Source organism: Clarias gariepinus, chromosome 5, assembly GCF_024256425.1.
Source record: "Clarias gariepinus isolate MV-2021 ecotype Netherlands chromosome 5, CGAR_prim_01v2, whole genome shotgun sequence".
In the NCBI taxonomy this organism is placed as follows: domain Eukaryota; kingdom Metazoa; phylum Chordata; class Actinopteri; order Siluriformes; family Clariidae; genus Clarias; species Clarias gariepinus.
In genome coordinates, this window is record NC_071104.1 from 6,811,501 (window position 1) to 6,824,639 (window position 13,139).

General features: G+C 41.4%; 1 protein-coding gene across 2 annotated transcripts in view; it reads right to left on the reverse strand.

Moving 5' to 3' along the window:
* tmeff2a (transmembrane protein with EGF-like and two follistatin-like domains 2a) overlaps positions 1-13,139 on the reverse strand; it is a 115,472-nt gene that overhangs the window by 25,949 nt on the left and 76,384 nt on the right. Inside the window, exon 5 of one of the 2 annotated variants that reach the window (XM_053496824.1) lies at positions 126-222. In XM_053496824.1, the coding sequence (XP_053352799.1) occupies positions 126-222 (97 nt within the window). Of the gene's footprint in view, positions 1-125; positions 226-13,139 lie in introns of both variants that reach the window. The other variant, XM_053496823.1, reaches the window with a different exon arrangement.

Consider the following 13,139-nt stretch of genomic DNA (forward strand, 5'->3'; position numbering starts at 1 on the left):
GCTGTACTTACTCCTGACACAACATCATTAGACATTCTGGCAAAGATGAGTAAAACAACACTGTCAATCACAGATGTACAATTCTGCTATAATATGATCTTTTTTTATTATTTTTCTTAACTCACCATACATCCTCTGCATCCACGTCACACTCAGCCCCGAACTGGCAGATATCGCAGGTGGACGTCTCCTTCTGTCCGTTCTCGGCCGAGCCCTCGTTCCCTGCTGAGAAGAGGCAATTTTTAGGAATCGAATAAGGTACATGCAATACGGGGTAATAATTACCCAGAAAGTGATGGCAGGACGTTTATAAGTGCAGTGGGAAAAAATAAAAAATAAAGCACAGCAACACAATGCGGCACGACACAATTCCAATTCCCTCTTTGTCTCTTCTCAGCAATCTCAAGTCTGGTCAAAATCCCCCACTGATCTTTTTCTAGCCTCTCTCCTCATTCCTTCCTGATGAGTTCTGACTTGCTGCTCAGACGACGGCTTCCCGCGAGTGGCTGGAGCTTAAGGCCGCTCACTATCACATATTGGCCCCCATCAGTGGACGGGCAGAAAAGCAATCCCGCATGCAGTGGAATTTAAATTGTTTTCTCTTCTTCAAGGATCGAAGTCTGAGAAAGAGAGTGACGCAAGCGACCTTTGGATGATCGCGCTCTTTTTCTGCCAGTCGTCTGTAACGATGAAGTTTTGTCTGTTTGGATTGTAAAGTGCACTTGTTTGGTCTGGAAGAAGACAAGCTTCTTTCTTTTGAAGCTTTTGAAGTGTCTGTCTGAGTTCCACATCAGTACATCGACTGCCGGAATTTTATTCTTCAACCTCGTTCACCTTTGCATCTAAACCTGTATCACTGATCAGCAAGTTTAAAAATATTCGGACTCCTTTGGTATTTCAAAATGTACATATATATTTTTTTTACATTATGTCTATGTGTCCATGGCCGATGTGTGCTCCAGACGGTGAGATTTAAACCAAAGTTCCAGATTAAACAAAGTTTCCTTCACTTCAGTTTTGTCTAGAGGTTATTCTCTGACCCTGTGTTATTCTTTCAGCTCTTGTTGCATCTCCAGGACTTGGCAGAGCAAACACGTTTAGTAAGACCCTGATCATGATCAGGATTATCTGTCCCTGTTCTGGCTGTAAACTGAGACCTGTGTGTCGTGATGTCTGTCTGCTGATGAGATGCCGACCAGGGACGAATCTCCAGCAGGTCACAAGGTCAAACCAGAAGCGTGCAAAACGGCACACACCCGAGAAAGTCAACTATTTATATCTATACATACAGATAATATACAGTATATACATACATCATGCTTCCTTTAAGGAAAGGAAACAAATGAAAAAAAAATTAACAGTTAATCAAGATAATCTCTTGAGCCAGAAACCGTGATTAAAGGTGCTGATTTATTAACCTGTAATCATGTTTAGTATCCGAGAAAAAGGGCACTAACCTCCTCTAATAACATTCCGAAGGGTGAATAAACTTTTTCTTCAAAAGTGTTATTGCATCTTTTTTTTATTATTATTTTTTTTATCACCAAGCAGAAAGACCTCGAGCCATGAAAACGATACTGAAATAACCACAAGGCTGAAAATACCTCAGATTGTCCTTTCTGGTCAAAAGGGCAAGTATCCATCACCATCACAAGGAAAAAAAATAGAAGAGAAAATAAAAGAAAGACTGTTTCAAATAACGGGCAGTCAATCTCTTCTACCAAATCGAATAACCACAGGAGCGTTGTTCCAGTGAAACGATATCGGAGAGGTCCTTGAAGCTGGGATTGAAACTAAACTCTGGACGCTGTATTGTTTTATTAGAAAGTGGCCGGTAATTGATTCGCAACTAAATTTGATATTGGTATTATTCGGAATGACTCGATATGATTTGTTTGTCACGCAGACACTCGTGGCAACTGAAGTTTGGGATCGATACGTCCGTGCGGAGCGGTACACGCGCGAGCTGCGAGGCTGAACGATCCATTTCGGAGTTAAAGCTTAACGCATCCAGTGGCCTGTCTGACACAAGAACTGAGCCGCCATAGGATTAGCGTCTAATCTACACCTCGAGCCTTGGAGCGTATTAAAATAGGTGTCTTTCCCCAAGGGCAGGGCAAATCCCATGGGCCGGGGGGGAAAATGAGAAGAAGAAGAAGAAGAAGGAAGGGAGAAGCTGTAACAATTATCCCTATTTCCTTGCTGCTAGATGGCTGCTCTCTTCGTATTGATCTCTGCTGACCAGAAGCGTGGTCGATCGCTCACCCCCGCTGCTTTCATCCCACACTGCTCCATTTAAGAATTAAGAGTCGAGGGGTTTGCAAAAGCCGTGCAACTCACAATCTAGGCTACGCTAAGCTGCATTTAACATTTAGGTCAACACTCTTTGATGCTCATTAGAGATTAAAACCTTGCCGTAGATAATTGCTTCCGTGGTTTATATTTAGTAATGAACATACCCTTAAAAATGTGCAAGATTTGAAAGGAAAAAAAAAAAAAATTCTTTTAATGATTTATGATGCTTTCAACTCTCCTAACATGAGCACCGGATTCCAAATCATTAGTACCGTCTTCGGACAAAAAGTAAAAATGGTTTGCTGTAAATGAGACAGGATTCATCAGGTGAAACAAAGAAGAAAAGAGAGAGAGAGAGAGAGAGAGGGGGGAAGCGTGGCACAAAGAGTGACAGATGATAAAGCTTCACAAAACCTGTCACATATATGATGAATAGTGGTTACCTATCTGGCAGACACACTGTTTGGAGAAAAATGACCTTCATAACGAGAGAGAGAGAGCGAGAGGCTAGGTTTTCCGTGTGGTCAAAAGCACTAAGCATTATTTTGACAACAACATGGATAAAATTTTACAAGCAATCGATGCAACGTTCACTTTTTACTCTCCCTGCAGGTCATTAACTGGACTTAATGAACTTGGATATTTACATTTAAGGCATTTGGCAGACAGCCTTATCCAGAGCGACTTACATTTGTATCTCATTATACAGGGTTAAGGGCCGTGTTGAAGGGTCCGACAGTGTCGACTTGGTAGTTGTGGGGGTTGAACCTGGGACCTTCTGATCAGTAGTCCAATGCTCTAACCACTGAGCAACCCCCATGCGTAGCTAATTTTCCCTGGCCATGGCTTGGTGGCTTAGTGGCTAGCTACTGTCGCGATTAGAGTTTGCATGTTCTCTCAGTGCTTGACGGGTTTTCTCTGGGTACTCCGGTTTCCTCCCGCAGTTCAAAGACATGCAGATTATTCTAAAGGGCGTTCCCAAATTGTCTGTAGTATGTGAGTGTGTATATTTGTGCCCTGCGATGGTTTGGCACCCCATCCAGGGTGTACCCCGGCTCGTGCCCCAAGTCTCCTGGTCCCCCTCAACCCTGAATACAGGATAAAGCTGATGTATTGACGATGAGTGAATTAGTGATGATTTCACTAATTCCAAATGATGGAATTTTATATCCGACTATGAAAAATATATAATATATATGCCAAGATGTGTTACTTGTGATTACAACAGAATCAAGCCCTTGATGGACATGGAGGGGTCAAAAGCTTTGGGGCAGAGTGAAGAGGGCAGGATATTTTGCACGATCAATAGCACAATGCTGACACAGGAGAGAGGATGCTGTGCCTGTAGGTCATGCTACTGTACACTGATGGGTTCTGGCATGCAGTAGAGTGTGACATCTTAAACTCCGATCTTAAAAACTGAAGGGCATTTTTCTTAACCCATGCTAACATTTGAGAACTACACTCCCTTCTCAACCATCAATTAATGGAAAGGTTAATCAGAGACATTGATTATCACAAATTTTTAAACAGAATATAATTATGAGGAATATGAGGAAGCTATATATATATAGTGCTGTACTATATGAATATGTGGATAAGCCGTAAGCAGTCACGTGAATTTAATAACATAAATTTTCAATTATGCACCCATACTCAGGATACTAAAGTCCAGCCCATTCAGTCGGATACTACAGAAAAGTCAATGCAGCAAAAAAAAGTCAACACTGACCATGATAGAAAGTCACCAGAACACAAAGTGCACCAAAGCCTTTCATGCACGGCCTTCAGCAGGCAAGGTTTCGCAAGGTCCCTGACCCAGCCTCCAAACCACCCAGATCTCCATCACTCAGTCCAATCCACAAGGGCGCAAAGATCCTCTGCAGCACAGTCCAAGAGGTCTTGTGGAGCCACGTGCTGGAGGACAGAGATGCCCCGGCGGCACAAACGGCACAAGTCTAAACCCTAGGTAGTTTTAATGTTAATGTTAATCTTTTTAATTTTATAGCTGATCAATGTAGTAACTGCAACTCAGCCTATTGATCTAACGATATTTAGGCAGAATACCACAATCTTAGTACTGTAGGTGTTCATGTTTTACAATTCAAAGCAAGGGAATTTCTCTCTGCAGTCCACGTTCACTTACTCACTGTCTATAGGGCCTGGACCCAAACCCAGGAGACTCAGGACACAAGGCGAGGTACACTCTGCATGTGGAGCCAATCGATAGCAAGGAACACACATATAAACACACTATGAGGAACTTACAAATGGCAATTAATCTAAACTAGTTTTGGGGAGGAAACCAGAGCACCTGTAGGAACATGCAAACTCCATGCACACAGACCCTGAGAATGGAATCGAACCCGGACTGTTTAAGGTTCATGGTCTGGACCCTACCGAACGCTATGTCTCGTTTGTCAAGAAAAGTCCTTGGAGGCTTAAATGCACGTATGTGATTTTAGGAAACTCACGGAAGAACCCTCTGATAAACTTAAGTGGAAATCTTCTCCCACAGTTTGCTTGGAAACTGCTTTGCTCAAACTCGGGAGATTTCTTAAAAAATAAATGAATAAATAAATAAGAGAAAAAGTTCAAGTTTTCATGCAACCTTTCATGCAGAAAATTTATTTAAAATTACTAAATAAAATAAACTTTGGAACTTTCTAAACTTTTGTACACTGACAAGAATGCCAACAGCACTAGTACACTCCAATCTGGTTCTCACTGCTAATTCCCGAGCACAGACGACGTCCTTTTTGACCCAGTCAGTGTTTCACAAGTGGCCCAGTTCTGCAAGATACAGTATTCTAGGAAACCGTTTTTTTTCTTTCCACGTTTCCTTTCCACGCTTGACACACCATAAGGATGTCGCCAATAATCCATTTGCACATGTAATTATGGCAATCGGCTGACAAGAGAGTCACTGAGCGAGGCCGTCTCATTTTGTGGAGTGCTCCTGAGGCCGGCGGCTGGCGGCTCTTGTGGAGTGCTCCAAAATGGCAGACAACTGCCAAAATGCAGGCAGAAACACTCAGAGCATGGAGAGGAGGTCGAAATAGGGATATCATCATCGATTGGATTAGAGTGGAAGAACGAGGAGAGAAATGAAATCCTCATTCGTGTTCCACCGCGAAGCAGATCGTGTGCCCGAGAAAAGCTGATGCAAAGCTCGCAGTTGGGTATAACAGGGGGAAGAAGCCCCTTCTGTGTAAAATTCTTCTCTCACTCATTGTCTATACTGCTTTATTCTGTATCCTGTCTGGAGCCTATCCTCGAAGACTTAGGGTGCCCTGGATGGGGGGCCAATCCATTGCACACACTTTCACACTACTGGAACTCTGCATGTTTAATCTGCATGTATTTGGAATGTGGAAGGAAACCAGAGTACCCAGGGTAAACCTAACAAGCTTGGGGAGAACATGCAATCTCCCTACACATAGACCGTAATCGAACCCTCACCCTGAAGCTGTAAGTCAACAGTGCCAACCACTAAGCCACTGGGCCGGCTAACAAAGATGCTTTTTATTTTTATGTCGTAGTGGTTATGGCTTTTATAGTCTGCTATTTGTGTGTTTTATAGTTGTGTTATTATATCAGTAGTCATAGACACTAGTGGTATGCTTAAGTGATTTGTTCAAGCACATAAAAATGTCTGCCCAGTTGCCCAAACTTGCATGTACTGATACCAGATACCTAGTACTGATATAAATAGCCAATAAGATCACATGTTATGTTCACAACACTTTAGAACACTGGGACGAGTGTGTAAGTTAACAAAGAAAGAGAGAGAAAGAGAGAGAGAGAGAGAGAGAGAGAGAGAGAGAGAGAAAAGTTGATGCACAGAGACGTCGAGAAACAAAGCGAACCCAAAAAAAGTCAACATGAAACCAATGCCTAGGCAGAGGGTGGTGCTCTGAGACGAGAGACCCTGGGCATGTGAGGAAAAAGGCAGAGATGGAGAGAAACATCATCCCCAGCACCTAGCGGTCGATGGCTAGTCAATAAAGTGTCACTTTCTGCAGGCTAAGAATGGAGGACTGGGATTTTTATTGGAGGAATCGGAGTGCGGTTGAGGCTGTACTGAATGTACACCATTAGCGGCTGCAGCGCTTGGCGTCTCGCCCTCGCGACGCCCTGCTCGCTCTCTCCCTGCAGTTCTCACATTAGCCTTTCTTCGCCCTGGAGGGGGAGGTGGAACATCACTGAGTCCTGTTTTATACCAGGTTTTATGGACTTGAACACACACAGCTATCAAAAGGTCAATGAACAATGAGAGCTGGCGAAACAGAAGGAATAAAAGCGTGGAAGCTCCTGAGAGTTTATTTTTTATTAGGTTTCAGAGTTTGAGTGTTTAGCCAACTGCAATTACTTTTCCAATCCCAGTAGAGGTCAGAAGCTGCTCTGCTTTAACGCAATATATTGCAAGTGGCATCATCTCGTTCCTCATCGCATTAACCGGTTGAAACTGGTCGGGATAAACTTTTTTTTTTTTTTTTAAGAGAAGCTACGCCTCCTTGGCATCCAGCTCATCCTGCGATTCACACACACACACACACACACACACCAGACACACGCATTCACAAGCTCAGAAACCATGATTTACAACTTTATTTATTCTCTCCACCCCTCAAAAAGCCTCAATCCGTCCTTCAGTTAATAATGGACAGATCCTCCTTAGAACGTTTTCCAGCAGAAGTCCTGGAGTTGACATGGTATAAGCGGACTGTTCCAGCAGTGTGTGTGCCAGTCTTTGTTACTGAGCTCTTCTAATCCTTCTGGCACTGCACTCTTCCTGCTGGCTGAGCTTTAGGTGAGGTCCAAGTCAGCAGCGCTGGGCTAGCAATTGAGAACACCAGAGCTAAAGACGCTAAAGACAAATCCTCTCCGCCAAAGCCAGAGAGTGAAGGTCGTCAACAGCTAAGCTTGGATATATTAACCTCCAAATTGTCTCGAAATATTTTAAACAAACAAATCAATGAATTATTGAGTCCTTCGATGTTAAAATAACAGAAAGGGAAAAAAGACTGTCGAGTCCGAACAGTTTTAGTGCTTGTTTATGAAAAGGTTTTTGAGACGGTTCCGGAGTGGGTTATACTGTATCTGATACTGTATTTTCATGATACTTTGAAATGCGAAATAAACTTCAACATGGAAATAAATAAAAGTCTATTTCGCAGTGCAGTTTTTTTTTCTTGTAGCTTGGCATAGCTTGGTTACAAATCCCAGGAAACTGTATAAGACCATCTGCATTCACTCAGAATGTGAATCAGTTTTACACCAAATTTGTGCAGGTTTGCACATTTTTGCACTTTATGTTGTCTCTTTTGTAAAAAAACAAAAAAACAAAAAAAAAAAACTTCGATAGTTCCCTGTCAATCTGTCCTGTCCCAACTAGCTGGCTAATTAGGTCGCTAAGCTAGCTAGTTAGTTTCTGTTAATTTATGTTGCATGCAGCACTTTGGTCCTGGAGGAACGTTGTTTCGCTATGGTAAGTACTGTACTGTACATCGCACATTCTTTTGATTTTATTCTGAATTTAACTTGCAAACATATAAACTTGTACAAACTTTTACAGTAAACACTGGCGAACTGGCCATAATTTCTTAAAAGTATAAGAAAGGAACACACCTTTTTTCTAAAACTGCTTATTTACTGTATGTCGAGGTATCTACAGTAGGTGGTAAGATGTTTAGGAATAGTAACGGCTATCACTGTCCCTACTAAGGAATGCTTCTTCTCAGTGATTAGCACTGTCGCTATTCGATTCCGGCTTCTAGGTTGCATGTTGGGAGTTTTCATGTTCTTCCTGTGCTTGGTGGGTTTCCTCCAGGTTTCCTCCAGATCAGGATAATTGGCATTCTTAAATTGCCCATAGTGTGTGAATGAGCACAGGTGTGTTCCAATTGGTCAAAAACACTCTGTGAAGTATACTTCACAGAGTGTTCAGCCATTTAAGTGTGATTTCAAAGTGCAGGGAGCGAAAATGTTCAGTTCAAAGGAACTGTGAACGATGTAGGGATCACTTCACCGGAAAAGGGAATGAAAAATGTCCCATAAGGCATTGCGTCTTATGACTTATGGGACATCGCGCTGGAGTGTGAAAAAAATGGATCTTTAATCAATTATTATTATCAATCAATAAATTATTTACAAGTTAAAAACGTTTTAATAGTATATGGTTTAATACGGAATCATTTTTTCCCCTATGAATATTCAATATTTAATATCCATGGCAGCAGCGACATGGTGCTTATGTCATCATGGTAACGCACGGAGGAAGTGACGTCTGCGCTAGTGACTTCGCAGGGTGTTCCGGGCCCCTTGCGACCCTCTATACAGGATATGTGGACCGTGGGAGGAAACCAGAGTACACAGACTCACACGGACTCTGAGGTGGGAATCGAACTCCAACCCTGATGGTAGAAGGCGACGGTGCTAACCACTACACCACCATGCCGCCGAACTCCGTATCTCTGAAGTGATTCAAGTTACAGGTTTTGATGACAAGCCCTCAACAAGAAGTTGTAAAATGTTGCTTGGTTTTGTAAAATCAAATTATAAAGAGATTAGTGCCTCGTAAATCTGCAATAAGCAACGTTTTTTGGAAAGATTATGAAACTTTGGCAGACTGTCACAACATTACTAAAAAACTTTTCTGCTGGTACAGATGTTACTTCAAATCTCAGAATAAATTTGTCAAGACTGCATCTGTGCTATTTTCCCTACGCTTCACCCATATGGCTCGGCTCAGGATATCTGGGCAAGCGTGATACTTTGGTTCGGTCCGGCCGGCATTTAAACATCCCCAACATGCGTGATATTACTGTAGCCAAAAGATATATATATTTTTTTCTGTTTTTCTTTTTGTTTTTTTCTTCTTTTTTTTTAAGATTTCATAAGTTTGCCCAAGTGAGAGGAACGTCTTCCACATAGCGAAATCTTAAACAGCCTTGTACCCTCTCCTGGGGATAATTACTGTAGAAAAATGTACTAACACTTTAAAAAAAAAAAAAAAAAAAAGGAAAAAAAAGTAGTGACTAAAGAACTTGGTGGTGAAAGTTATATGCACAGCCTGTGTGTAAGAACATATTCGGGTGTCATTAGAAGACATTTCAAAGATTGAAAACTTGGAATTAAACAATGGTCTTTAACACAGTGGACCCAAAACAACGGTTCAATGATTAAAGTGTCTATACACGCTACAAACAAATAACTCACTTGAGTGAGGAGAGTTGTTCGATTATTCAGACTTGAGATTACATGGCAGGTTATACCTCACACTTACACTGGTGCTGAAAATCACTCCATAAGGAAATAACAGCACAAAATGTAATTGAACACAACATAGTCATGTCCAATCAACTGGAAAGTTTGGAAATGAGATGAAGCTCCAAACGGTGCCGATCTCGGGAATGCATTCGATTTAATTGGCTGTTGGTACGAACCTGCACGAGTCAGCAGTGAAAAGAAATGAGAACAAGGTGCCTAAGGCTGTACCGAGCAACTGTCCGGTTCGGATTGATCTCGGAATAACGACTCTGGTCCTTCTTGACCGCTCCTGCTTTCCTGCTTCCAAACTCAGCCGGATGTGTCGGAAGGTCCTTTCGCTGTAAACATTCGGCAGCCCCGCGGAGCTCCTCTTTGCTCCTGTGTGCAATCTTTTTCTCCCACTAACACACAAACCATCGACCCCAGGGGAGTTTGTAGACACATCCCAGGGTAAATGAGCCTTTCAGCAGTCAAAGCTCTGTATATAAACACACAAGCTCCTCAGATGTTTACATTTCAAAACACTGCACTTCGTACCTCCAGGGACTCCGGTCTGCGCTCGATGTAGTAATTTGGAGGATTCAGGGTTGTGGAGTTGAACTCCAGACTTTTATACACATGCTTTATTTAACGCTTTACAGTGTGTGCATGCGCGACACTAAATTAGGGACCGACGTCATATAAATATCTCACTACTAACATAATTACTATGGAATTTAAAACTGTTCTTCAACAAATTAATCAGGAATGACAGATTTTACTTCTTGCCATACAGTAGATGTTGTCATGTTTCATGATTTGGTAATACAAGACCAATCGGTGCGGTAAATTCATAACACTAAGCACAGTTCACTGCAAAAAAAAAAAAAAAAATTACTGGAAGTGAAAATATCTTGCATCTACTTAAATGGGTGGCACAGTGGTCAGCCCTGTCGCCATGCACCTCCAGGGTCGGGGTTCGAGTCCCGCCTCTGCCTCAGGTACATGGTGTTTGCATGTTCTTATGCATGATGGTGGGCTTCCTTCCACAGTCCATAGACATGCAGATTAGGCTAATTGCCGTTTCCAAATTGCTTCTAGTGTATGTGAACCCCGCAATGGATTGGCACCCTGTCCAGGGTGTACCCCGCTTCGTGCCCTATGTCTCCTGGGACAGGCTCCAGGCCCCGAGCCACCCTGATAAAGCGGTATAGACGATGAACGAGTCAATGTAGTCAAATGTTTCTACAATTTTCAGAGAAGTAGATTACAACAAACCAGATACAGTATTATTAAGCTTATTTTAGTACACGCATAAAAAGTATACTAAAATTTGATTCTTCAGGCAGATCATTTCACTTTTTTCAAGAAAGAAATGGTTAATTTTTTTTGTCTAAAAGTAAGCAATCAATATAATAGTTAGGTTTGGTTTGTTGTACTCCTATTTAAACCGTTAAAACTTTAAATAGTTTTTTTTAATTATTATTTTATATAATAATAATATGCTCATTTTCAGATTTCTACAGTTTTGCGATGTCATTTCTATATTCTGGTCCTGGTAAAATTGACCATTTATGAAACTAATGATAACTTTTGTTTTATCTGACATATCTGAAAACCCAAATGCAAAGTCTGAAGCCTTCCTGTTAACACACACCAATATGGCTTCTATATAAGCCCATACTGTATATATATTTGAATTGTTATTGACCTATGCATTGTTGCCTGGCTGGGTTCGGTGCCGCTTGACATCGCAAAAATTTAGAAAACTTAAAATGAGCATATTATTATTATTTGTATTATTATTATTATTCTATTTATTTTTTTTATTTATAGTAACAACCTAAATCAACAATAAATTCATCATATTTCATCATATTGCCTATTCTGTGCTGAATAAAAGATTACATCACTCTGTACTGTCCTGCACAATCCTGAGCTCTATATATGTTTATTAAGAAAGAAAAAAAAAACAGCAAAACTGCAGAAAATAATGCTTTGAGCTTTAAGGGCTACCAAACTGTAGATACACTGACCTACACCCCAGATATCGTCACGTCCTAAGATGTCATACAATATTTTTATGCAGTGTTCACACACTTTTTCCACCTAAACTTCACTTCAACAGGAAGGAATCTGAGTCGAAACTAAAGAAAATAACTCAATGCAGTTGAAGACTGGAAACAAAAAACAGGCACAGAGTTTTCCTTATCTCTGAAACATCTTCTTGCTGGTCCTGGCTGATAGAATGGAAATCTGATTTGGTCTTCTTGCCTTTGCAGCTCGACTGCCTCAAGGGTTGATATGTTGTGTATTTTGAGATGCTCAATTTTCTGCTCACCATGCTTGTAAAGAGTGATTATTAGAGATAAACAAAGTGAAGCCTGTCTGTCAGCTTCGTCTCTTTAACCTTTATCATCCTCCTTCTCCTCATCATCATCATCATGAAAGAGCTTGTGGCTGCAAATATGCTGCTCATTGCATGATTCTTTTGTTCCACTCTGAGATCGTTATTGTGCATGAACATCTCATTTCATGCACAATAACACAATCTTTTTGGAAATATTTATACCAAATCCACATACTGATTATTTTTCCTCTTATTCTTCTGATCTGTGAAGCTCTTGACTTGTATTTGCATTACACCGTATCACATTATGGACAACTTGACGATTGCATGAATTAGCAGGTGTTCAGATGTTCTTGTTTAAGTGACCAGTGACCATGTGTCATAACAGAGAAACTCAATTCACATTTAACTTTCTTAGGTCACAGTCTGTACCCGAGAGTAACCATGGCTTCATCCTTTGTGTGCCCATGCCCTCATGCTGGTGTTTCCTTCCTGCTAGCTCTCGCTTTTTATTCATGCCATCACAGCTAGAAGCGGTAGACCCTGCTTGCTGTCTCTCTGTCTTTCATTCTCTCCATCAGGCTATACAAGCACCTCCCGAGATACTTCTGCTCCCTGACCTGTCTGATCCAAGCTGATGTCCTCCTACTGCTTGGAGTTCTCATCACTTAGGAATCGCTCACTCCTACAGAGGACGGCCCCGTGTGGACAGCCTGAAGATACACTTGGAATTCATTGAGGTGGATGTTTTTTACTTTGGTGTCTTATAACTGAAACTGTCATAACCGCTTTAGTTCTGCAAAAAGTTTGAAAAATTTTGCTCTCATGTTTCCTACGGTGAACAGTAACTGAAACAAAATAGACTTCATGCTAAGCTCTTGAGACCCAAGGACATGACGATTTCTCCCAACTACACTGTCCATACCATTGGTTCCCCAAAACTGGGTTTTACTGTAGGAGATATATATTAAAGCATTTAGCTTTGTGGTGGACACTATGTGGTGTCCAGTTCATGTGTTCCAATGATTCTTGCTCATGCTTCTAGAACAATTCTTTCACAATCTGAGTCTCCATAGCTTAGAGGAAAACTCCATAGATGTAATAACCTGGTCATTCAGTACATTCAGGTGGTCAGCTGACTTCATTTTATTGTCACATACTGTAACGTTGCTGAGTCTCGACCTGAGTAACTGAATCAACCCCAGATCATAACACTGTCTCCAGGGGCTTGTACAGTGGACAC